The 26485-nt window shown below is 44.8% G+C and overlaps 3 protein-coding genes across 4 annotated transcripts in view; 1 reads left to right on the plus strand and 2 right to left on the minus strand.

The window, feature by feature from the left end:
• Positions 1 to 12820, minus strand: part of taf3 (TAF3 RNA polymerase II, TATA box binding protein (TBP)-associated facto) — a 53572-nt gene extending 40752 nt beyond the window's left edge. Inside the window, exons 1-2 of the mRNA XM_036518302.1 lie at positions 12462 to 12820; positions 10648 to 10890 (exon numbers count right to left, since the gene is read on the minus strand). Coding sequence (XP_036374195.1) covers positions 10648 to 10890; positions 12462 to 12627 — 409 coding nt within the window. The 5' untranslated portion in view covers positions 12628 to 12820. The remainder of the gene's footprint in view (positions 1 to 10647; positions 10891 to 12461) is intronic.
• A 1462-nt stretch (positions 12821 to 14282) lies between these two features.
• atp5f1c (ATP synthase F1 subunit gamma) lies at positions 14283 to 21969 on the minus strand. 2 transcript variants are annotated; one of them, XM_036518016.1, is made up of 9 exons: positions 21883 to 21969; positions 20403 to 20437; positions 18447 to 18578; positions 17471 to 17675; positions 16963 to 17106; positions 16650 to 16714; positions 16084 to 16239; positions 15241 to 15337; positions 14283 to 14446 (listed from the first exon to the last, which is right to left on the minus strand). In XM_036518016.1, exons 1-9 carry the CDS (start codon positions 21921 to 21923, stop codon positions 14443 to 14445), a joined length of 879 nt encoding a protein of 292 aa, XP_036373909.1. In that variant the 5' UTR covers positions 21924 to 21969; the 3' UTR covers positions 14283 to 14442. The 2 variants fall into 2 exon arrangements, with proteins under 2 accessions (XP_036373909.1, XP_036373910.1); XM_036518017.1 differs by lacking the exon at positions 14283 to 14446 and having other exon boundaries at positions 15237 to 15337.
• Positions 21970 to 22097: 128 nt separating this feature from the next.
• Positions 22098 to 26416, plus strand: kin (Kin17 DNA and RNA binding protein). Its single transcript, XM_036517543.1, has 12 exons — positions 22098 to 22320; positions 22703 to 22797; positions 23048 to 23091; positions 23270 to 23392; positions 23527 to 23708; positions 24081 to 24129; positions 24317 to 24374; positions 24668 to 24782; positions 24921 to 25040; positions 25210 to 25309; positions 25419 to 25519; positions 25669 to 26416. The coding sequence occupies exons 1-12, from the start codon at positions 22207 to 22209 to the stop codon at positions 25729 to 25731; spliced, it is 1164 nt and encodes a 387-aa protein (XP_036373436.1). The 5' UTR covers positions 22098 to 22206; the 3' UTR covers positions 25732 to 26416.
• The last annotated feature ends 69 nt before the right edge of the window (positions 26417 to 26485 follow it).

Below are 26485 nucleotides of genomic sequence, written 5' to 3' on the forward strand. Positions count from 1 at the left end.
GAGCCATTAGAGTGAGCGGCACAAACAGGCCTGAGAGAGGAAATGGGGCTCATTACAAAGGAAGGCCATTAAGGTGAAGCGGTCAGCATTTACCCAAGCCCCTCTCTGATTAGGGAATTATAAACCAGCAGCTCGGCTCACAAGCCATTTCCATTCAGTCCATCTGAGCGCGTGGGGGGTTCAGAGGAGACGAAGTCGAAAGTCCTGCGTCCGACACGGCGGCCGCGCCTACCTGTCGCCTTTACCTGGACGGCCGAGCACCACTTGTTCAGTGGACAGACTCTTTTAATGACCCCCTCCCCCCCATTCCTCCCTCCAGCCCCATACACACACACACACACACACACACACACACACACCCACCCCACCCCCGCCTCAGCCTTCGGGGGAACAGGAACAGAAATGATTTGTTTAGCTCTGGAGCTGAACACTCTCTCGGGAGTCCCTTTCACATGCTTTCGCTTCAGATGGCGGTAAACGAGTGGCCAAAGAGGTTGTGCGCCACTGCGCTGCGTTCCTGAAGCCCTTTGGTAGCGGCTGCCTGTTGGGTGCTGGCACAAAGCAGTATTCTCTGTACAAGGAGAGCCGTACCGTTCAGGGTTTCCCCCTGTTCATCTACACACGTACACAGCAACAACTCGGCACACTGTAAACACCTCCTCCCACATATATACTGCACTGACGGGTTTCCACAGACACGCCTGCTTCAGGGCATGTTGATTCAACCAGTATAAATCTTCAACAACATACTAACAACAGTAAAACTACAACAATGAATCAATGGCAAAGTTGCATAAAATACGAAAACACCAGTATGTGTATTCAACAAACAGATGTAAAGCTAATCTACACAACGTACAAACACCTGTGAAACTACAATATGTAAACAACAGTAAAACTACATAATAAATAAACAATAAAACTACATCAATCAATCAATGGTAAAACTATAAAAAAAAAATCAACAACAGCACATCTACACAACAAACAAACAGATGAAGACCTAAACTACAAAACATACAAGCAACTGTAAAATTCCATGACGTACAAATAGCAAAACAATACTACTTATGAATGACAATAAATCTATGCAACATACAAACAGTAAAACTATACAATGTACAAACTGTAAAACTATACAACATACAAAATATTAATGACTTTAACGAGAAAGAAATGGGCCCCGATTCCAGCGGTGCATTCTGTTTGCACCCAAGCATGGACATGCTGTATGTTTCCTTGGGAGCGTGGAGGCCAATGTGAACAAAGGCACTGCTTTTTAACACGGAGATCATGACATTCAGAATGGAGGAAAGGCTTTCACCTGGTTAAAGGAAAATCTGATTTGCTCTTTGTTTAGGGGGATGTATATTCAGGGGCGTGGCTAACCCACCTGTGCGTCTTAGCTGTGTGAGCTCCGTTATATGTGGTATAAATAAAGTGACTGGCTGGACACAATGGATTTTACAGCACCGTGTGTCCAGAGGGGAGAAAAGCCCTGCACCTTCCACGGTGAACAACAGACCCAAACTGTGAGATCATTTTTGGTGTGACACTAGCAGAGAACGTAGGGGTTGAGCTGAATGTCATTTTATTCAGCGGTGCTCCGTTCGCCCTAACCACAATCTTGCTTAGGCGTCAATTCCGGCCCGTTCTGATGCCACCTTCCATACACAAAAAACGCCATTCAATTCCAGTTCCTGAATGGATAATTCAATACACCTAGAAACAATCCATCCTATCTGAACTGACCCCAGGTCAGGGGGGAGCAGTTAGCAGTGCTCTGCGGCGGTGAGGCAGCGGGGCAGCTCCGACTGACCTCAGGACACCACGTCTCCCCACCAGCCCGTTAACTCGGGCTCGCAACCTCTTGCAAACGCCTTTTCCACAAAATTAACCCGAGCACGCGTACCCGCACCGCCAACGTTAAATAATGTGAGACAGGGAGCTCGTGCTGGCGAGTGGCTACGCGGTTTCCCCCCTGACAAAGCGCGGAGCCGAGCAAGGCAACGCGTCAAATGGAGTCTCGCGGCCGCCGCGGGCCGGCGGCTCTGTCGGGCTTCGGAACTGACGGGATTTCCGACGCCGTGCGCGTGGTGAATGAGGCTGAAGCAAACGTTTGTGATACAGTTATTCCCTGTTATTGTTGAGCACAAAAATATATACACACGCAGACGCGGGTTATCAATGGCAAAGCAGGAAAGCATTAAACCAGTGTTTTCATTTTCAATATTTCAGGGGGAAGGATTTCAGAGGGCCTTCTGCTAACTGACAGAAGGGAGAAAATTAAATTGGGAGTCAGAACTCAGGCAATGCCACATCAGAGTTGGTGTACAATGAATAGTGACCGCTTATGATCTGGAAAATATGAAGAAACGGTAGGCCAGCTCACTGCCCACAGAACTTAAAAGCAAAAGACTGACACCATGAATCGCTTGGAAAAGGGCCCTTCCTGTTACATAAATACTAATAAGTACATTCTTGACTGGGAGCGGAGCCGGCTGGCGTTATCTGGTGCAACAGCGCCATCTACAGGCTGCGCTGGGCCTTGCGAGCCGGGGAGCAAATTGAGGGCTGTTCGCTGAATTTTGCAATCGTTGCAAAATACTTCAGAAGTTGCTGAAGTAATGTGATTTTGCGATTAATGTGAAATAAAGCCAAACTCTTCGCATGGCCGTTGCACTTGGATGAATAAGCTTGTGGATGGAGTGACAGAGTTGCATGTTTCTGCATCTTTGGTTTAAGCTGGGGGTGTAAAACTGAGGGCTGATTCTGCACATTGGAGAATATATACATTTCAAAAAATATAATACTGAATACGATGTTTCAACATTTCAGGTCCAACACCTTCTTTCCCCTGACGAAATGCTTAATAAACACAATATGAGGACATTCATATGTAATATGGCCGAGACGGACAAGCAGGCAATCATGTGACTTAAACAAAAGCACGCCTTTCGAACACAAACTCACACATCTGCAACGTGTTAGTCCTCTTGACAGTGAGGCTTTTTTCATACCATAAATATTTCATCTCCGACTCGGGCCGCGTTAAGAATTAGTCAGTAGAACTCGCCGCTGCTCTTCCTGTTCAGCCCGCTTCTTGTTGTGTAGGTATTAAAATGTGCATCCTTCTCTGCTCTTGTGTTAAAAAGTGCTGCATTACAGGGTTTTACCAAAACCCGTCATTTTAGAAGCAGAGGCTGCCTCTGTGCTATGTGCATTTCCCACAGAGCATGGATGGCATGGGTGTCCTCGTAAAAAGGGGCATGCTTTTTCTAAATCCCATCAAAACTGTACTTCTTTTCAAAAAAGGCACACTGACTGCTGTTTTACATTGAAGATTGCTATGCTGTGCTGGAGTCCATTACACGGGGGTACCAGGTATACAGACACAGGAGACTCCAAAACACGGATACAACAGTAGGAGAGAAAGAACGAAAATGAAGGTAAGAGGGGAAAAAGAGAAAGAGAAAATGTAAAAAGAGGACAGAAAAGGGAGGGAGAGAGCAGACAGAAAAAGAGCAGAGACAGAGGAGGAGAAACCAGCGCTGAAGTCACACATTCGGTTCCAGTTATAACACCCCAGGTGATTTTGACAGGAAAACAGTGGGGGGGTGCACTGTGAGCCTGGTGTGGGTTCAGTGGGAGGCCTAGCACACACACACACACACACACACACACACACACAGAAAAACAAACACACACACACACACACACGCCCACACCACACACACACACAGAGAGAGAGAGAGAGCGCGGGGGGGGGAGAGAGAGAGAGAGAGAGAGAGAGGAGGACCCCCTCCTGGTCTCACGCACTGACACACACAGTATATAGGAAAGGGGAATAAAATGGTTCTGACACCCCGTTCCTCTGCCCCTGACTGGGGGCTTCAGAGTGGGGTTCAACTCATCCATCACAGGACAGAGATGAGTAACCCAATCTCCCAGTGAAATATCACACACACGTGCACATGCATACCCACATACCCACACACACACACACACACACACACACACACACACACACACACACACACACACTCTCTCTCTCCCGCTCGTGGAAGCACGCATGCACGCACATACAAAATCACACACAGCTAGTTTGTCTAATACACATTTTACATACAGCTTCTTCTGATTGCTGCCTATTTGATGCAATCCTCTAGCGAAGGGTTGTTTACAGACAACACCTGCCTTCAGAGGCTGTGGGAACGTTCTTATAGGATGTTTGGCAAATTGTTTGCCAACTAAAGTTTCGCAGCAACACACTTCTGATTACACAGTGATGCTTCAGTTCAAATACACCTGTATGGACTTGATTGGAGTTTACCTTTTAGAAAGACTGGTTCCCAGTGAAAGTTCCCTTTCCCCTTTAAATGCCATTAGATAAGATCAACAGTCAAACCAGACTATCCCCCAACCACAACAATAAGGCCACTAGTCAAACTAGACTATCCTTCAGTGGTACAGATCTAACTGGCCATGATCACCAGCCAAAACAGACTATCTTTCTGTGGTACACGTCTCCCTAGTTATGATCACCACTCAACCTAGATTGTCCCTCAATGGTACAGATCTCCCTGGCTATGATCACCAGACTATCCCTCTACAGTAAAGACTTCCCTAAATATGACTGCTAGACAAACCAGACTATCCTTCAGTGGAACAGATCCGACTGGCTACAATCAGCAGTCAGACTAGACTATCCCTGAGTGGTACAGATCTCCCTGCCTACGACTGCCAGCCAAACTGCTCCCTCTTACTCGCGGAGAGACCTCACTGGCCGAGATCCCCGGCAGACAGGGACAATCCCTCAGCCGCACGGATCTCCAGCCGGAGCTCCCGGATGGATGGTTCCTCGCCCTCAGGCGTGCGGCTCCACATAAACAAAGGCAGAGGGGGGGGACCCCCTCGGATTTATTTGATGGGCTTTTAATTCGGCATCCAATTCAATCTGCCGCCGGGAGAGCGGGAGAAAAGTGGCCCGTTTAGGCTCTGCGCCACGCCGCGGTTTTTTTTCTTCCCCTAAAATGGCCCCCGCGCCGAGACAGAGGGCCTTCTCGTTAGACGGCGGGCACAAAAAAAGTAAAAGACGGATGGGGCGAGTTCGGGCCAGCCAGCGCCGTGTGCATGGGCGAGACGCGGGCCCCCCCGAGCTCGGCCGAATAAATCCGCGGGCCCGGGCATCGATCCCTGCCCGAGCCACTCCTGTCCCCCGCGCTTATCTGAGTCGGAGATGGAGGTCTAAACGATCCTGACCTTGTCTGACATTAATAGTCAGAACTACAAAGTGTAGATAGCTTTTCCTCAGAGAAGGAAATGCATTGAGATAAGGTGTTGGGGGGGGGGGGGGGGGTTGAGCGAGATAATCCTGTATTACTATATCAGCATCAGTGTCGTGGGAGAAACGAACATCATCTGTTGTTTGGGGGGGGTGAGGGGTGTTGGGGGGCCATGAAAAAAACCCACATCGGGTTCCCCGTGGGCGTATGACAGGTGTGTCTTCAGACAGTAAAGAGTATTATCAACGTAAGGAACGGCTCTTTATCAAACGCTGATTGCCTGAGTGCTTGGTGGAGGCCGGATACGCCGGGGGGAGGGAAGTCAATTGCCTTCGACGAGAATTCATTGTCCTTTCTAAAGACGACGTGAATGCGAGGAGGGGGGGAGCAGAAAAAGTCTCTTTATATTCATCTTTTAATGTAATACCGTATCTGACATCCTCTATAACCGCGAACCAGCAGAAATCTCTCCGCGCTTTGTCACCTGCTCCTCTAATCATTTTCCGCCTTGTAAGGTGGGGAAAAAAGAAAGAAAGGAGTGTAATGAAAGGGGAGAGAACTGCGGGTAATGATACAAAGCAGGGGCCGGGACGGGAGCCTGGCTGTCTCGGCAACTGTCTTTGCTTTCCGCGGTTGGACCGCAGGGGCTGGGGTAATGACGCGAGGCTAAGGTGCGGACGCACGCGAGCTCAACCGCATTCGGTAAGGCGGTCTGCGTACCGGGCTTTCACAGATCAAAGCCCCAAATACAACACAGAGTCACACGAAATCTCTTCCAGTACGGCGTCAGATTGTCATCGTCTTCCAGCATTGCTGTTAACTTGCGGTGCCGTAGATCTAACCCAACGCCATATATCCAGACTTGCCACCTGTTCTGACTGACCTATCTTCTGACCTATCCGATCCACTGAACACACTGTAGAATTTTCATCAAGCAGGGCTAAGGACATGGACAAGCAAGGGCTCTGGCCACTGTGACGTAAGCCCACTGTGTCGTTCAGTTCCATTTACTTGATAAATCCATTTCCTGAATTTCGCCCCAAGAATTAATACGTCACCTGGGAATGGCAGAAATGGATGGAAGTTGCACCTCAGGCACAAACTCCAGGGATGAGATGTGTTTATCAAATGACCTCTCACTGGTCAGTAGATTTTCACTGCACGCACAAATAAATATAAAAAAGTGCAAAAAACTATGTCACTGTGATTCTAGAATGAATGGACCGGCACCGAGCATGTTTCGGACTTGGTGGGCAAGAGGTCCTACAATAGGTGCGTGCTTCTGAATCTTAAATTACGCCCAGAAAAAATGATGGCACGTGGGGGCAGTCACCATCACGACCAACAGCGTGGGCTGTCCGCAGGTAAGCGCTCCTGAAACCAACGCAGAGCCCGATCAAAGCCGGGGAAGCCGCTTCGTGCGGGAACGGTGCGCCCCCTGGCGGTGAGCGGCTGGAAGCGCACGGCTCACGAAGGATGCTCCTTACTGTACTCTAGAGAGCAGGGGAGCGGCGCTGCTCGAATCGTAGCGCTCCATTCTGGGGGGTTTATCTGGGGCTCCCATCTGTGGTAATTTCAATGTTCAGATGTAATCGCGCCTTCCTTCCCCTAAGAGTAAACAATAACAAGCTAAACGACAATAGATAAACGCTGCCCGTAGGCCAGCGCGGGGTGCCTGTTCGCGGTAATGAAACACCAGTCTCTCTTTGACAAAGTAAACACTAACGCAGGTACTCCGATGAATTCGCACAGCCGCGGCTCCTCTTGTTTTGATAAAGCGGCCGGTGTGAGGGGACTGAGAACTGCACGGGCCTGTCGCCATCTGCTGGACGCGCGGTGCATCGCCCTGCTTAACACGTCCTGAGAGCCGTCCTTTCGAGCGGACCGGTGTTCCCAAGTGCTTTATCCATTACATTACAACCATCTTTCACAGGCAACAGTGGGCAACAGCAGGCTTGAAGATGAATGCAGGTGAATAAATAGATGCCAATAAAACAGATGAAAAAAAAAACATAACCTAAAAGAATGCTAAAACATATGTCAGTGGACTGGACAGCCTAGCCACAACGCAAATGCAATGTGTATCATTGTAGTTCTCCACCTCTTACTTCCCTGTAACAACACATATGTTCTAAATACAAGCAAAACATTAAATTCCTTCATCTTTTTTGATATATAATCATATACTTCTCATCCACCTCTTACTCACTTCAATATACAGCCGCATAGTTCTCTAACTACCACTTCACTGCAGTACGCAATACATGGTCACACCATTGGCTCTCCACTCTCAGTACAAACAGTTAAGCAATATTCCCTCCAAACACAAACCCTCTGATGACAAATGGAAAGAAACACAGTTGGCCCAGGTGGCCCAGTCTGAAGTGCACTTTGCGCGTTTTCAGTGCTCGGAGGTGAAACCTAAAGCTGTAATGTACAAGTGAGTTAAAAACAAGTCCTTTCTGGTGGTTTAGTCTCCTCACTTCATGTGCAATTGCTGTATAATCTATCGCAAAGGGAATGCACAGGAGAAGAGCACAACGCATCGAGAATGCATTAATATATTAATTTACCAACCACGTTGAGAGTAAGAGCGGACTTAAGTATTTTCCTTACGCGTAAATGAATAGTGGTCTGTGCAACAAGTACTTCTGTATTGATCAGCCACATAAAACAGCCAAAATGACTCATGTCAGCTACAAAGTAAAAATGGGGATGTTGATCCTGCCTGTTACTCTGAGGCTGGGTGGTGTGTCTGGCCCAGTGTAACGGGATCTCTGACACATCTCCACAGCTCTGCAGTGGAGAGAATAGAGCCTTTCTCCTGCCGCGGAGGAACCCAGCTGAGTCTGGGCTGGCCCGGTTATGCCCCCCCTCGACCCGAGTCAGCCCCAGCGAGTGTGTTCCTGGCTCCGCGCCCCTCCTCCCCGCTCCCTTGATTGGTTCCATCGCTCTCAGGGGTTTCGGGACCCCAGGACCCGCCCCTCTCCTGTCTGGAGCCCCCCCCACCCCCCCGCCTTTGCCCAATGCCACAGGGAGTGGTACCCCCTCCTTGGCGCCCCCTCGGCCCGCCGCTACCCGCCACCACCTGGCCTGACCCCACAGCGTGTGCAGGACCCTGGGAAATGAGGGCGAGGGCTACTGCTGAGGCTTCAGAGCCTGTCGGCTCACTGTCAGCCCACAGCCCGCGCCCGGGGATTCCCCACTTCCTCCTCAATTGGCTCAAGTGTGTGCAGCTCTGAGCACACTGACCCCGGGGGTAAATGTGTGTTTTACGAGCACAAGACTACAGGCAAAGAACAAAATGTTCCCTTTTCACACACACACTGCAGGTAGGCAATGAAGCATGTGCTTTACACACAAACACCCCAGGTAGGCAATGAAATATACTCATATGATTTATACTTATTGCATTGCTGGTAGTTACAGGTAGGCATGTGTGCCTCAGCTAAAAACACATAAAACACTATTTTCAAACTCTGTCACATGAGGCAGAAATAAGAGTGGAGGAGTCCATGGATCTATATATTCAAGAATATATAAGAAAGATATGATACAATAGGGGGAGCATCAAAGTACTGATAAGATGCTATTACTAAGGAAACTAAACTATTAAAGAAACCCCACAGACTTCTCTGTGAAGTGAGCCATTTCTTGCCTCCAGTTCCCAGAACTCCCTGTGAATTTGTTCAATCCAGACAAATACGGATTACAAAAAAATGCATTCTGGGTATTGCATGAGAGTACTTGCTGCAGAATTGTTTACAGAACCAAATTACCATTCAAATGACCTTTTTTTTTTTTTTTAAACAAACGGTTGTTCCAGTGGAAATCCCAAATGAGTTAATTGGGTCTGTGTTCTTTTTGAGATGAACAGTGTTTGTTTAATCCTTCAGCAAACAGCTAGCTAGCTACTACTGCAAAAACCAGGAGCATGATACACAGAAAGGAATGGGTAGAAATAACCACATGGCTCAACATACACAGGTAATAACACTGTGTGTCCTGTTATATAATATCCTTACAGGGCAGCAGCAGTGACCAGTACTGCTGAATACTGAGGTGGAGACATATATTACGATTCCCAGACATAAAAATATTAGTGGTGTGTCAACCATGGCTTCTCCTATACTGCAGAAGCCTGGTCCATGTGTGTACCAGGTCAACTCTCAGTGCACATGCAAAGCAACCTGCAAGAACTCCTGTGTGTGTACCAGCTGTAGTGCTCCTTCAGCGCTAAATTTTGCTAGGAAAGGGAGTATGATAGAACAGGTTTGGTTCTGGCTTTTTTCTTACTATTAGACTACCTAACACATTTACGGTGTTGACACTATATTACATTCAGTCAGTCATAATGTAATGAATGTAAATGAATGCAACATAACATAATATTGACGCAGAGTACGTAGGACTGCAACTACCTATTTGTTTAGCTTTGTTGTTTCAGCCAAATGAAAGGCAGCTATTTTTCGCTGTAAATTTGATATAAAGAGCGTTACATCCAATGAAAATGTTTGGCTGGATGTACAGTGCATTGATTAATGAGCCTTATAAGAGCAATGCACTCAGCATACACCAGTGCAATGACAGTCAGCCTAGCCTATTGGTCCTCTGGTTGCACGACCAGGGCCCAGATTGCCCCTCCGCCCGTTGATGGGCGTCAGTGTGGTGTAGTGGTGAAGATCAGGGCCGGTTACACAAATATTGCCGTCTCAATCCCCACGTGGGCCACTGCTGGTGTGCCCTTGCAAAAGGCACTTAGCCCAAACTGCCTCAGTAAATGTCCGTCTGTGTAAATGGACCCGTAAAACTGTTTGGGTTGTAAATCACCCTGGATAAAAGCATCTGCTAAGCGAATATAATGTAATAACTGTAATGAGCTCAGGGTTGGGTGTTTCACACCAGCCCGTCGGGGAAAACCGACCTGCTCCAGAGAAACGTGCAGGAGAGTGACACCCGACCAACATAAAACGTTCACGCCACGCCGCCGTAACTCAGAAGCAGCAGGGCTACATGCGCAAAACCTTGGAACTAGTCCTTCCTGACGTGGGCCTGTGCTAACCACATCAACGGTAAGGGAGGTGAGGTGGTGAGCCCGTGATGCTATCGCTGATGAGATGTTACATTATTACATTGCGTTTGCTTAGCAGACTCTCATCCAGAGCGACTTACCACACCTTACTGTTTTTACATTACCTATTTACACAGCTGGATATTAACTGACGCAATTTCTTGCTAAGTGCCACATCCTAGGGAACAACAGCAGTGGCCAAACTGGGAATCCAACCAGCAACCTTTGAGTTATGAGCAACCAATAATCCTAATGACAATAATAACAGGTGACACTGTGGCTGTGACCTACCTTCCTGTAGGGACACCAGGGGGGGCATGTAGTCTGGAATGTACTCCTTCCTCTCCTCGTTGTCCCTCACCCCGGGCTGGGGGAACTGCAGCACGTTGTTCTTGCTGACGGGGAAGAGGGGCGTCTGGTGGGCGAAGGCCACGGGCTCCAGGTTGTGGACGTAGTCCTCCAGCTCGTTCAGGTTGACCCCCAGCAGCCTGAACGCCTGGCCCACGTCGTCGAGTATCGGGTCGGTCCGCCCATCTGCGGAGGGGGAAGGAGGGGGAAAAAGGGGGACAATTGTAGTGATACATCTTGGATCAAGGGCCAAAGGAAAACAAACACTGAACATGTACTATGAACAGTGGACAGGTAAAGCCCTGCTAAACACCAGACCAGATCTGACACTGAATGAAGCCTATTATAAACGAACAAACACTCACCTCTGAAAGTCAGAGCTGAATTAATACTGGATGCACACTGTGACCAATACACAAACACTTACGACTGAATGTCGGAAATGAACCAATAATGCATGCAGATTGACCTGAGGAAGTGGTGAACCGGAAGCTGTGTCATACTGATGCACAATATTTTTTCACAATTTATTTATGATTATAATTTAATTATTCAGCTGCTGTAGGACTAAAGAAAGACCACAATTGACTGTGGACAGGCAACACCACAGAAGAAATGCCCTGTGTTTGTGCGACTCAGAGTCTAAATTTCTGACGTTTCACTAGCTGGCACACCGAGGTTTACATTACATTACTTTCATTTGCCAGATTCTCTTATCCAGAGCAACTTGCACAGTGCATCTAATAAAGTGACATGAAAAGTTGCAAACAGGACACCACTAACCACACATGAGCAAGCGTAAGTGCCACATACATTGGTAAGATCACAAAGGTGTGCCTAGATTGACATGCTGTGGAAAGCAACATGTACATCTAAAGTACTCCATCATTTGGAATGACACAGTCCTTAACTTCTACATATTATCTAAACATTTCTAATAAAATGTTAAAAATATCTCAGTCTGGTAACCACTTTTCGTTTCACAGGTTTCTTCATTTATTTACCAGACCTACTCACCATAACTACATCTACAAAGGTCAACACGAGCAACTGAGTGTGCGCTATCAGGTACACACAGCCTGGAGGTCCAGAGTCCAGTGCACTAAACTGCTGTCTCACACTGCATTGAGCATCAAATGAATACAAACCGAATTAACCAGGACTGATCAGTCGCTTAAACAGGTGTGATAAAGAGGCGCTGCACTGGTGAGGCTAATGCATGACACAGGGTAGTTAGCCTGCTAGCTGATATTTATGTCTGAAGAAGCATTCGGATGACAGTATACAGGCTTCGTTAGCTAAAATAACTTGTTTTGGGATTTGCACGGACTATTGTAGCGTAGTGTGATAATACTTATAAAGGGGATCATGTCTGATACGGTGCTGGATAGCTCGCTACAGCGGTGCTCACTCCCACGAACACTCCCCCCTTGTTGACATCTGAAACAACTGCACGAGTCACATGTTATTTAAGGTCAAAAAGTTGACGCACAGACAAAGAACGCCAACTTGCAAAGCGATAAATAATGTAAACACTAAAAGAATCAGTCTTTATTAAATGTGAAAACTGTAAAGGCATATCTAGCTAAGTAGTCTGCTAGCTAGCCAGCTAGCAGTGGCGTGAGGTAACCATGCATCTCCAGCTCTGTCAATCTGCCTGCTAGGCCTCAGAGTACGCCAGTCGGAAGCGCTAGCTTTAGCACAGTGCGATCAGACTCCTTAGGGTAAAGTTAGGCGGGAGAGAGGGGAATACTCACAGAGCTCCGAGTACCGATGACAGCCTCTAGCCAACTGCTGTATATATCTGTGCAGGACGTCGGAGAGCAGGTCGCACGCAGTGAGCTGAATCGCATCCCAGCCCAGCGCCTGGCAGATCTGCGCCACCGAAACCCGCAGCAGCGAGCGGGCATAGCTCTCGCACATCTCGCTGGCTTCCTGTTAAGGGTCTTTATAAACTTAATTCCCGCCGCATGCGGTGCTCCTTCTCCTCATGATGCACGAAACCCTGGGGAATCGGGGGACAGAGCGGGCTATTTCTTTTTATTATTGACATCTAAAAGAATAGATAAGTTGGCGCTAATGGAAGAGCCGCCATCTTGATTCCCCCTACAAACCATTGCCGAGAGAGTCGATTAGACCTGCCCACGAGCGGAAGCTCGATTGTTCTTGCATCGTCTTTTCTTGCCTGGAACACAAAGGCACGACGGCACTTCCGTTGTGTTGTCAATCAAGCAGAAAATGTAAAGATGTCCGTTGTCAGATCGGCTACTTACAGAAACCGAACGCTTGGGGTCTGAAATGTATGAATGTTGACTGCAGCGACATCATTTATATCGACTGTAATCTATTATTAGTACTGTATTATTTATCCCGCAATCATTTTAGCAATCTGGATTAAAACAGATCAACATTTTCCCAGACAGATGATTCAACTAGGATTTCAGCGGATGCTCAAAAGCGAGGACCTTTGTTTACATGACATACCTACGGTATATGGCGTGCTGGTGACCCAACTTAGGCAACGGTACACCTTGAAAACACAGTTATTACCGTAGTCGTTTACTTTAACACTTGATATTAGTTTAACACTGTGTAACAGTAATCAAGAATTTAAAAAGTATTTCGTAACAGGTCACAAATAGAAAGCCAAACTGGGCATTGCGTAAATTAACATGGCCCAGAATGGATCAGGCCACAATCTTCAAAACTAAGTATGCTATGTGAGGCCCTGGCGTTAAAATGCGGACTCTGATTGTGATATTAAAGTAAACTGTAGAAGCAAAGGGGGCGTTAAACGTCCGATGTGTTTACATACATTGAGACAACTACAGCGCCAGTCATAAGTTTGGACACGCCTGATTAAGATAATGGGAAACGTGTATTCAAAGACATTTTGATCCAAATACTTACGCTTAAATGTTTGAAATTGGTTTCTTGGACAAATATAATGAAGTTGGTTGATGTATGAATTTCTTTCCATTTTTTTAAAATTTGGGCTACTTTGAAGAATTAAAATATAAAGTAGTTTTGATTAACACTTACTTTGTCACTGCAAAATCCCATGCCTGTTATTGCATAGTTTTGATGTTGACCATTTTTCTAAAATGTGGTAAATAGTAAAAACAAAGAATAAAATGTCCAAACTTTTGCTTGGTACTGTACATGATGTTGAAAATGGAGCTAAATGATCATCAAATCCACAATATAATAGCCAGGTTTGGTCATGAGAATGTTGTGAATAAGTGGTCCTGGGTCTTCTTTGCTGCAAATGAGTTGGATTTGTTTTATGTGCACACACTGCACAGTGGAACCCTTTTTTTTCAAATTAGTGTGTTATTTATTGACCTGAAAATTGTAACTACTGAGCTGTCTATGTTTTACTGTAGTCTACCACCACTGGCAATACTTTTTTGGAAAAAAGGCTAAGCATTTCCTGACTGGGGAGTAAAAATGGAAATGTAGCATTTTCTAAACAATGAGTTCCTCCATGCACAAATTTTCTGCTTTCTGCTTTTTATGCATGATGGTGCATTGTACAATAAGTCATTTCCCACAAAACAGCATTCAAAGCAGACACCTTTCTTTGTAGGTTTATTCTCATTAGGGTATTTTACAAACAGAAGCATGAACGACCATTAACTCTTCACTCTCAATAAAAGTTAGACAGCTTCAAACTGCCGTAGTTTCATCATGTTCCCCAAAACCATGCTGAAGTTGACAGCAGACAGGTTCGCACATTTACCTACAAAGAGAAAAACAAATTCAGAACATAAGCGTTCACAGGTGACATCATCTGAATGTTTTTCATAAGTATCAGTGCCAGTCTAACAATAACAAGAGGGTAGCATAGGGGAAATCATCACAAAAATGTAAATACCAGGCAATTTATGTCTTCTTAATTTCTGTCAATGACATTTATGATACATTAAGTGACTTCATCTCACCTATCTGCACACCTATGGAATAGTAACTCTAATAGCATTCTAACAGCAGAGACTACAGTCTATTCTAGGGAATGTTACCTGCTTCTCAGTATTGATTTAACCCATACATCACTCCCTGTGGTCATGGTGGGACAAGCGTGGATTAAATGATCATGAAGATGTTAGTGGTGGGGGAGAGAATGAATTGCAAGTCTACAGCTACAGCTAACAGGCATAAGACAAACGCCAAATAAGATGTGAAATGAAAATTAACAAACAGAGCACTGAAGATTCACTTCTTCAGCATGCCCTTTGGTGTTCATCATTACTATACCCATACTGCTACTGTAAACCTTAGTAATATCCTAAAATATATACGTCTGACAATAATTCTGAAGCTCTGTTGCAACCAATAAGCATTTTGATAAATAAAAACTAAGAAAGTGTGGCTCTAATTACCAAGTGAAAACTGAATACATAAAGCACATGCTATATCCATTCAAAATACTTTCCTAATGGTGCCCAGTAAATTCAGAAATGCTGAGCTGAAATGAAGTGGATTAACATGATGTATTTACAGTGAGACTCCACACATAAAGAGGGTGGTACTTACAGAGCAGCAGCTCCTGAGATGATCTCAATCAGCTCCTTGGTGATGACGGCCTGGCGGGTGCGGTTGAACGTCAGGGTCAGCTTGTCAATCATCTCGGCTGCAAGACGACAGAGCGAGAAATGCGTCAGACACTTAGAGCATCAGCTGCTGCTCCTGACTGCACTGCTCTTTATCGAACGTGACCGAATCCGGCCAACACACAGGTTGTCCTAGACAGCATTTCATTTTTCAGACCAAAAAAGGAAAGCTCTAAACCAAAGGATTGTGTCTGTCCCTTAATAAGGAAAAAAGACAATGTTTGTACTTAGCTCAAATTAATATTAATTCTAAACATAATATTAACCCTGAAAGATCTGGCTAGAAATGCATACAATGAATGAAAAATATAATGTCATTTGATTTTGAATGGCAGCTGCATAACCCATATTCCAATTCAATTGTGTCTTAGCAGTGCGAAGAACATCCAGTAAGAGTGGCCACATGGAGAAGCAGCACCAACACACTAGCTAAATAACTGCACTTTCATAAGCTGCCACTTCTTTCCCATCAGAGCAGGATGAACGTACTCATTTAGGATTACATAATTTGCCCATGGTGTGGTGAAGTGGTAACGAGCAGGGCTAATAACCCAGAGGAAGGTTTGATTCCCAGGTGGGACACTGCTGTTGTACCCGCAGGAAAGGCACTTAATTTGAACAGTCTCGGTGAATACCTAGTTGTATAAATGGTTAAGCTGTAAAAATCTTAATGTTATGGAATTAATGGGCGCATATGAGGAGGGTTTGACTATTACATTACAACTGTGATGTAATAACTGGGTGCGGTAAGGAGGGTCTGACTCACAGGCGTTCTTGCTGGCGCTGTCCATGGCTGTCATCCTGGCGCTTTGCTCGCTGGTAGTGGACTCCTTCAACCCGAAGTAGATGATGTTCACCAGGGCGAACTCTTGGTAGTTCCTCAGCACGTCTGCATCAATATCATCATAGATGCTCATGTTTTCTGGAGGGAGGGAAACAGCGAAGGTGCTCAGATTAGCCGTGCGTCAGGACAAGCGGAGGTCACAGGCCAAACATTTAACCAGTCAGTGGGTGCATCATGGGCCTATACACAAGTTAATTTCAAAATCAGCACTAAACTGGTACTACTCAACTGCTGTGACTGATCTGTTAGCTTCTTTACCCTCTGCCCACTACTGGATGTCTTCCACTACCGCAGGAGTTGCTCAAAGTTACAGAGTAAGTCTGTCACCACTGTTCCAAAGCCTGCTACCTCCAGTTGCAATCAAAAAATGTGGTGTCGGTGCCAGTTTAATACGTTTCATTTGTGGGCCAACACTGTCAACTGTGAAGGAAAACACCAGAGTACAATATAGCACAGAAATATTTCCTGTGTGTGTACATGAACGATACCTGAATTTGCAACAGTATCCATGGAAAACAGGGGCTTCTCATCAGTCTTGTATGAAATAACAGACCTGTTTGGAAACGGAACAAATTTTGAAAAATAGCATTCCGCTTCAGAATGTACCTGGTGATTATCATGTTTGCAAAATAGGCAAATGATTATACAACAGCAATTGCCCTTGTTGACACTACGGTAAATAGCATTAAAGACCAAAATATGTTTTGCAAGCTGTGACTGCATTAATGTCCACGTTGTTTAGGTCAAATACTGGAGAGATATCCCTGATGTATGGAGCGGAGGGGAAGAAGGGGGGGTTACCTAAATCTGTTGAAGAAGATGGAGCCCTGGTCAAACTCGTAGCCTGAGTCAAGCAGCTCGGTAGCAATGAGAGAAGCATCGGAGAAGGTGGGGGGTTTGCGCCCCACTTCCTTGCAGTTGATCAGGAAGTGCTTCCCATGAGTCCTGTGAGGAGGGAGACACTTGTTCACCAGGCAGTTCTCACAGGAGATAAGATGGACCCTGGCACTGAGACAGGAGGTCTATTTCTACAAAATTTACCCTTGCAAAATCCATTTATGATCATGTCCAGACCTGCTACAATGTAGCTCCCATTTATCCACAAATGTCCACCCACTTCAATGCTGTCCAGACTGATGCCAGCGATTAAGCGCCAGTGATTAATGCCGGTTCAAACATCAGTGAGGGAGACTGGCAGTGTGTGCATTTGTACCTGTTAAAAGGAGTGTATTCCTGTGCAGTGTGCATGTGTACCTGTATTATGGGATGTTGTGCAGTGGGACAGTGCATCTGCACAGTGGGGTGTTACCTGTGCAGCAAGCCTCTCAGCTTGTCTCCAATGTTCACCAGCATGACTTCCTTTCCAGCGCCGGTCAGCTTGCCAATCTCGCTCTTCATGGCCTTGGCCACGTTAGAGTGGATGGCCCCGCAGAGGCCACGGTCGGACGACACCCCGATGATCAAGTGCTTGTTCTTGTCCTCGGGAGCTTTGATCTCAGCCTTCTCGTACAGAGCTGAAAAGACCCAGAGACGGACATTGTCACTTTAAAGCAACAGGAGTTTGGCAGACACTGGAGAACTGCAGTAATGTGGAGCTAAGACTACACTTCTGAATCACAGCCTTAAGTTCTAGTATGGTAACAGACACAATATCTGAGTACCATTGAACAAGGTACTTACTGTCAATTGCTCTGAAAAAATACCATTTGACTTGTACAAATAAGTTGCATAAGAAAACTCTAGATGAAAGCACAAAATAGTGTAACAATGGTCTGTATAACTGCGTCAATGAGGAGCAAGGTATTCATTTTTGAAAATGTCATTAGGAGGAACCATCATCTGTAATAACAATGAATGTATTTCCCTTCTTTTTTAAAAAGGTACACTTCCTACAACTGAGCGAAGTCCATGCAAATCTAACTCAACTTGAACCACAACAACCCCTTGTGGTAATGAGAAGGGCCTTACGGGCGGCACAAGGGGGGCCTTACGGGCGGCAGTGTAGCATAGTGGTTAAGGAGCAGGACTTGTAATCGAAAGGTTGCCGGTTCGATCCCCGCTGATCCACTGCTGCTGTACCCTTGGGCAAGGTACTTAACCCACAATTGCCTCAGTAAATATCCAGCTGTATAAATGGATGACATTGTAAAGAACTGTAGCCTATGTAAGTCGCTTTGGATAAAAGCGTCTGCTAAATGAATAAATGTAAATGTAAATGTACTGTGATCTCTGTAACCCCTGATATTTCAGCAAAACCCCCAAACCCCATTGTGAAAGAACCATACCGAGTGCCCCTGTCCCATACACGCGAGCTGGCTTCAGGGACCTCTCGGCCCTGGAGTACTTGGCCGCGGCCACCATCTTCATGGATTTGGTGATCTTCTGGATGTTCTTGATGGACTTCAGCCGGATGGTGACTGAAAGGCAAGACTCAAGAGTGTCAGACTTCTCCCTCCTTACATGTCATAGTAGAGCCCGACCGATAAATCGGCGTGCCGATATTATCGGCCAATATGAGCTAAATGCAGACAAATCGGTATTGGCGTTTATAATGGCTGATAAATGACAAAAAAGAAATGGAGAGACGGAAGATGGATCCTTCAACCATGTTATGAGTGTTGTCGTTGCGTGGTTTGTCCACCAGAGGGCACACTGCAACTCCACTGTTGGCAACACATGCGTTTGGAAAGCCGCAAATCACAACAATCAGCTGCCTCAAGCAGAGTCGAGCAGAGTAGCCCACGACGGAGATCATCTGTGTTCATGGTAAATTGATAATTGTCACATGAAATACATTACTTAAATAATAATAAATATCCCCCATCACTTCTCCTCTAAGCCTCAATAAGCCTGACAACATTCATGTCAGTCATGCCTGGTTTTGCTGCAGTAACGTGAAAGCCTAAATTAGGTTACCCACAAAGCTAGCTCATGCCATGTTTATCAGTGGAAGACCGCTAACGTTAATGAGCGGTTAAACTATAGCGTTTAACTTATTCTGCCTAAATGAAGCAATGGTAAATATATCTGCGGCTCGCATGTCTGTAGTTACAGTCAGTGCATTGGAAATTATAAACCCTTTTGCACGAATGGTCACACCGGTGTGATTAGCCGTTTAGCGCGTATGATAAAACTGGCGTGATTAGAACACTAGACTGGAGAAATTCTAGCTAATTTTAGCTTTGAGGAAACAGCAATTTAACCTTAAAATATAGGAAATGCTAACTCAAAACTATGAGAAGCTTAATAAACATAAAGAACCATGCGCTACATAGCATAAAAAATAAGTTATAAGTGAGAAGGTTAAACCAGAGGAAACACGTAAATAAACATGAGCTGAACAAGCATCTAACATGGCTTGGTAGCCAAACAAAGTTATCTAGCTTCTCTTTCAAACGTGTAGTATGAAATCCTAAAGTCGCAAGTCCTTGTTGCAGACAGTCATGGAGTATCAGATGCATTCAACAGCAGCGTTTACTCTAGGTCACTGTATCAGTTTACTGCATAGTTTAAGATGGCATGATATATTTTTAAAACTTTTTTGTATTTTTCTACATTTGACTCTTATTTTGACTCTTTGACTCTTATTTATCAAAACTTTAATATATTTTTAACTACATATATTATATATATATATATATATATATATATATATATATATATATATATATATATATATATATATATATATATTTAACTACATATAACAAATATTAGGGAAAATCTTTGTTTATGTTATGCATTTCTGGTAAAAAAAAATAATAATATCAGCCAATACATCGTTATCGGATTTTTAAATCCTCAAATATTGAAATCGATATCGGTCTTAAAAATCTTATATCGGTCGGGCTCTATGTCATAGCAATGCCATTTGCATCCCCTGACCCCTCCAGTCATTATACCCAAAGAAAGGGGGCTAAAGCAGTGTAGCATAGTGGTTAAGGAGCAGGACTCATAACCGAAAGGTTGCCGGTTCGATCCCCGCTGGGACACTGCTGCTGTACCCTTTACAGTAAAGAACTGTAACCTATGTAAGTCGCTTTGGATAAAAGCGTCTGCTAAATGCATAAATGTAAATACCCAAAGAAAGGGGGCTAAAGCAATGAATCTTGGGGAGAAAAGTACAGAAGACATTTAAAGCAGACAATGTGAGGAGCCCCATTAAATAAAGCACTGCTCATTTTCAGATAGCAAACTCTAACGTTCACATAATGACGGAGTAATGAAAAAAAACAACTTACTGTCCTTCAAGGTAGCCATGTTCCTGACCTGGCCACTGAGAAAGAAACAAACAAGACTAAATCAGAAAGCGCATAAAAGGTACAATACATTTACACTCATGTAACAATTGCCTAAAATATTCAAGATACACCCACTCAGCATTTCCCAAAATGCATGATAACAGAGCTAAATTTGCATCATGTGATCCTCAGTGTTATGTCTAGCTCCTCATTACATAGCAGGCGATTCACTTATGGAGAGTTGAGGATTAACTGAGACATGAGCCCAATACTCAGCGCCCTGATGCAGGACCTGAAACTCTCAACGGAGGGGAGCCGAGTGTAACTTGATAGTCATTTCAAGCAATGTTTTACACACAACTTTCTACCGTTGCTCCGCTGCGCTTCACGCTTGGCATTTGTGTGTTTTATCGTTTTTATCGTGTTTAGCGCGTTTTTATTGTGTTCTCATCGTGTTGTTTATGTGGCTGTATGTTTGTGATGTTGTATGGGTATGTGTATGAGTATGTCTACTGGTAACTCTGATGTTGTGGTGAAATGCCTTGTGATTGTGCTGCAAACCAATTTCCCCACGGGGACAAATATTTTTATTCTTCTATTTCCTGCACTACATACGTTATCAAGCCTGTGGACTTTTTAATCCTGATGTGCTAACTGGTAAACCGGCCTACGAATACTGGGCTCGACAAACACACTCCACAAGAGACATTTTCTACCTCGTTTCGCCACGAACATTATCACTAGCTAATACAGTAGCGAATTAACTAGGTCCTACCCCGCCCCCAGAGAGCAACCTGTGAAATCATCGCAAAATACAACATAACGTTGAATATTTTTTCCAAAAGTGGACAGCCACTGACATGAGAAAATGCATACGTTCAACAGCTTTAGGCAATTCACCCACTGAAATGAATTATTAAATTAGCAGGTATTGTTATTCGAAAAATGTTTTTTTCTTGCACATCTGACACCTCTGATCTTCAAGAACGTTGTCAATATGAACCTAACTGCTTTGTTGCTTTCTTGCAATCCACTTGCCTACTATTTTAGCCAATGACAACATGAAGGTGCTTCGAACACAGTGACATTCATGGAATCCAGTTTAGCCGTGCCGTTAAATGGTTAGGTAGACAATCGGACTTTCTTTCGGCCAAAAATATAACTTTGCTAGCTAGCAAGATAACATGAAGCAACGATAAACTGCACGAAAACAGGGAAAGGCAGCCCACTAACGTTAGCTAAGCTATCCAACGATTTGAAGACTGATTTAGCTAAAAGCAGTACTCCGTTCAGCAAGCTAAATGTCACACTACCTAGCTAGCAGGCTAATCTGAACTTGGCCTGCAGAACACCACCATGCACCAAGGGGCTTGTGTCGCAAGGTTTGACCACGTTACTCCTATAAATAATTTTATGCTCTTGCACGAAACAAACGTTTGCCAACGTAAAATGCATTGTTTATAACAATATGAAGCTGTACCATTGTGGCAGGAACACCGCAACGCTGGTCCTAGCGAACATGGTCACTCCAATGAAGGTCAGACCGGCGTCACTGCGCCTGCGTTGATTTCCAAGCGCCTCTAAAAGTAATCACGTTACTCACATAAATCTCGCGTTACTTGAAAGGCGTGCACATAAGTTTATGACGAAAATTATAGGAAGCCGATGGGACGGTGACGTAGAACACAATAATATGGAAAACGTGTAGGAGTGTTTTCTGTAGTGAAATCCATCAAGAAGTTGCTGTTTTACTGTGTTTTTGTTGCGCTTCTAGCTTCTGGCGACAGCTAACTAAATCTTAAAAATGGGGAAAGCAGAATTTTTAACCCCTAAAGCGATCGGAAACAGGATAAAAGCCAAAGGTCTTCAAAAGTTACGATGGTATTGTCAGATGTGTCAAAAACAATGTCGAGACGAGGTAAGTTAGCCTAGCTAACTTTCAGTGTAGTAGGATATAGTAGATCAAGTAAAAGTAAAAGTCACCAAGTCAGCTAAGTTTGGTATCGTCATCTGGTTTGGTAAAGACATTTACTGTTCAAGGATGATCAATTTTCACAGCTCGTCGGATAGCTCAAATTTTGTTAGCCATACGACTGGGTAGTTGACATGTTAGACTATAAGACCCGTAAGATCTAGTTAGCTGGCAACCGTTCCATCCCTCTGTGAATTGAATTGGATCTGAATTGGATAGTTAGCTAATGAGCTAACATTTTGCTGGTTAGCTAGATAGCTAGCTCTGTATGTCCACGAAAACACAATTTGTCTGAGTTTGAGACTCTTATCTTTCATTTCCTCCACAGAATGGCTTTAAGTGCCACTGCATGTCCGAGTCTCACCAGAGACAGCTGTTGCTGGCCTCGGAAAACCCGAACCAATTCATGGACTACTTCTCCGAGTAAGTCGAAACAATTCTATACAATAGGGATTTTGCAGATGCAGTGGTGGGCGAAAGGCAAAACGAAGTTCAGTATGGGGACAGTGTCGTTTTATGTCACCGTAATAGGGTATCATCGGTTAGAGATAATAAAACCGTACGTGCGGTTTTAACTGAAACGTATTGCCATACCTCCATAGTACACTGTTACTTGTTGGTCTTAAGTCAACCATTGGCATACAGTTTTATTTTGTTTACTTTTGCCTTTAAGGGAATTCAAGAATGACTTTTTAGAGCTGGTCAGAAGACGCTTTGGTAAGATTTGAGTGTTCGCCTCTCAGTCTAGTGAACATCTATATATGTAGCTCCATTTGCCTATGGATCTTTTTAACGTCATTTCCTTCATCTACTGTTTAACCACATAGATCTGTTTCGTTAGGATTTGTATCCCCCGATTAAGCGCTACCTCTCTCTCTCTCTCCGTTTCGCTCAGGGACAAAGCGAGTGCACAACAACATAGTTTACAATGAGTACATCAGTGACAGGGAGCACATCCACATGAACTCAACCCAGTGGGAGACGCTCACCGACTTCACCAAATGGCTGGGGAAGGAAGGCAGGACCCTTTCCACATTTATGAAGTGATGCTGTTGCTCATGTGCCTTGCAGGTGCCCCCCCCCCCAGCGAGGGTGAAGCACCTTAAAGACACTTCCCTGTAAAGTAAACCGGGAATAAAACCGTGCTTGCAGGTTACTGTAAGGTGGATGAGACACCCAAGGGCTGGTACATCCAGTACATCGACCGTGACCCGGAGACCATCCGGCGGCAGGAGGAGCTGGAGAAGAAGAAGAAGCAGGACCTGGACGACGAGGAGAGGAGTGCCAAGTTCATCGAGGAGCAGGTCCGCAGGGGCCGCGAGGGCAAGGAGGAGGTAAACGCCATTATGTCGTAGCAGCGGGCAACCATTTCCACGACTGTGGAAGAGCGGGTCATCAAAGGAGGGACATGGAATTAAGGTAATGACAAGCATCTACAGCAAAGGGACAGTGTAGAGAAGCTGACCTGGTGCTCATTAACATCACAGAGCAGGGGAAGTGTTCGAGGAAGTGGTTGCCCATAAGTGCTGATCTAGGCCCAGATTCCCCAACTACAGTTTAATCTTTGCAGTCATAAGCTAAACAGCAGAACTGACCCTAGATTGGCATTTGCTTGCAACTTCTATCTGAAAAGTTAGTAGGAGACAGGATAAAGTTGTGATGAGATCCAGACATTTCATCAGTTTGTTTTTCACTGTTATTTGTAGGAGGCGCCGGTGTTCACAGAACTGAAACGAGAGAGTGAAGAGGAAAAAGGTAATTAGTGCTAAAGGGGATATTGAGTATAAACGTGTTGCTTTGCCATGTGGAGTGGGGTGCATTCCAATGTCACACCTATAGAATGTTATATTATATTATATTATATTATATTATTATTTGATTATCCAAGTAGTTTCTCTCCTTTTTTCCCTAGTCTCCTAAAGTTTGTTCTTTTCTATCACAGTTGCCTTCAATCTGAGCAAGGGGCCCTCCTGTTCTACTGCAGCCTCCTCCAAAACAAGGTATCACCTCACATAATAATGAAAACTTTCTGATGAAGGAGATGCATAGAGACATCTCTTTCAAGGAGGGTTTATAATACATTTGTTGTAATCTGAGCAATGCTTTAAATTCACATTGTTTATGGAAGGGGTAATGTCTGTCTTTGACCTGAGCAGTTGTGTTCAAGTTTTGAGAATCATAACTGTTCCAGAGGTGGTTCCTCTGTGGTTCCAGCATGCATATGCCTGCTAAACTAGGTAAGCCCATGAATGCCTATCCAAGCCTAAGGTAACCAAAACCCTCCTGCCCCCAGTACTACACTGGGGCCTAGTGCCCTCCAGGCTGCAGCATCTGCGAAGAGGAAGGCAACCAGTCACAGCTCGGAGTCCAAGGAGAAGAAGAAGTCTGCCCTGGATGAAATAATAGAGGTATCATTATCCCCAGTGGTGCGCAGAGCCCCATCTCTCCAGATGATATTCACGTTTTCTCATGTGGGACTTGCGTTCCGGCATCCCTGGAAAATGAAATGTGAGCTTCCAGTCAGGTTCGCATTCGTCTGTTTTCAGATGGAGGAGCAGAAGAAGAAGTCGGTGAGAGCGGATCACTGGCTCTACCCTAACATTGTGGTGAAGGTGATCACAAAGAAACTGGGGGAGAAGTACCACAAGAAGAAAGGAGTAATCAAGGTAACACCACGTATCATGCTCTCTGGTCTCTCCCGCATTTGTGCCTGGTCACTGATACTGTAACTTTCCACCCCTGAAAAAATGAGCGTGAAGTCAGCAGTGAGGGTACTCTGACGGATCCTGAGATGCTTGTGCTTGTGTGAGTGACAGCTCGTTTCCCGCGTGACAGGAAGTGCAGGACAAGTTCACAGCCATAGTGAAGATGATCGACTCTGGTGACAAACTGAAGCTGGACCAGAGCCACTTGGAGACAGTCATCCCTGCGCTAGGTGAAGCATCGCCATAGTTACTCTTACCCTTTCCCTCCAATGGAGGACAGAACATTCTCTCTCTGTTACTGTGTGCTGTCCTACTTACCCACAGTCCTCTCTGTTCCAGGGAAAAGGGTTCTGGTGTTGAACGGGCCCTACAGAGAAACCGAGGCCATACTAGACGGTATCAACGAGAAGCGGTTTTCGGCTACCCTGGTTCTGGACTCGGTGTGTGTTTGTGTGGCGTGTGAGTGAGAGAGTGAGAGACTGAGAGACTGAGAAAGCATTCATTTTATTTCAGAATGAGGTGTCAGGTTGACCTAAACAGCACACAGCTTTGATCTGCATATTAACGACATACTATCCTTTCCCATCAGGGGCGCCTCAAAGGAAAGACAGTTGATGGGATTGCCTACGAAGACTTCTCCAAACTGGCCTGAGGCGGGGGGATTCCAACCCAGTGTGTGGCAACCCATCCTGTACAACTCTACTGTGTCAGAGTTTTTCTCACTGGTTGTCTTTTCATATTCAGTGTTGATAAATATTGTTGTCTGTAGTTCTGAGGGAAAGTGATTTATTTTATCAGCCATGACCGCATATATGGAATTCAGTCTGTCCAGCTGTATGAATGAGTAACCACCTGAGATTTTTTTTCTCTTTTATTTTGTAATGTATTTGAAATACATACTGGCAAATAAAATGTATATCCCGAATGATCAGCACAAGTGAGCTGTAATTATTAAGGAATTATTTAAATTGATTACAGTTTATACATTGTGGATTGGGGGAATGGGGAAAGATCAGCAGATGTGAGGAATTAAACTGTTTAATTCAGGAACATGAGTGAGAACAATTTTGGAGAATTAGGTGAGGATGCCATTTCCACTGTACAGTTAATGTGAATAGATATATATCACTTGATTTTGGAGTTTCCATCATTCACTTTTTTTGGGGGGGTTGCCAAATGTACATTCTCAGTTTCCATCATTTATATTTTTTGAGGCTAAAAGGAGCAGATTTCTTTTAGCCCAATGCAAATGGACCAAGGCTGCAGAAACTCCACCTTCAACTGACACCATTGGTTTGTATACATATTGAGGTAACCAATAAAAGACTGTCTAAACAGATGGTGTGACAGACGTTTGCATGTTGTTTAACAATTTGCTTTGTATGCATGTCACCCCTTCCTGCTTC

This window comes from Megalops cyprinoides, chromosome 23, assembly GCF_013368585.1.
Source record: "Megalops cyprinoides isolate fMegCyp1 chromosome 23, fMegCyp1.pri, whole genome shotgun sequence".
Taxonomy (NCBI): Eukaryota; Metazoa; Chordata; class Actinopteri; order Elopiformes; family Megalopidae; genus Megalops; species Megalops cyprinoides.

Excerpts from the sequence above, each read along its gene's own strand:
- atp5f1c (XM_036518016.1), bottom strand. The coding sequence starts at position 21,923 with ATGTTCGCTAGGACCAGCGTTGCGGTGTTCCTGCCACAATG. Across the intron at positions 20,438-21,882 it reads GCGGTGTTCCTGCCACAATG|TGGCCAGGTCAGGAACATGG; the intron begins GTACAGCTTCAT and ends TTTCTTTCTCAG. Across the intron at positions 16,240-16,649 it reads GGATACTGTTGCAAATTCAG|AAAACATGAGCATCTATGAT; the intron begins GTATCGTTCATG and ends CCCTCCCTCCAG.
- kin (XM_036517543.1), top strand. The coding sequence starts at position 22,207 with ATGGGGAAAGCAGAATTTTTAACCCCTAAAGCGATCGGAAACAGGATA. Across the intron at positions 22,798-23,047 it reads TTCATGGACTACTTCTCCGA|GGAATTCAAGAATGACTTTT; the intron begins GTAAGTCGAAAC and ends TTTGCCTTTAAG. Across the intron at positions 25,520-25,668 it reads CTACCCTGGTTCTGGACTCG|GGGCGCCTCAAAGGAAAGAC; the intron begins GTGTGTGTTTGT and ends CTTTCCCATCAG.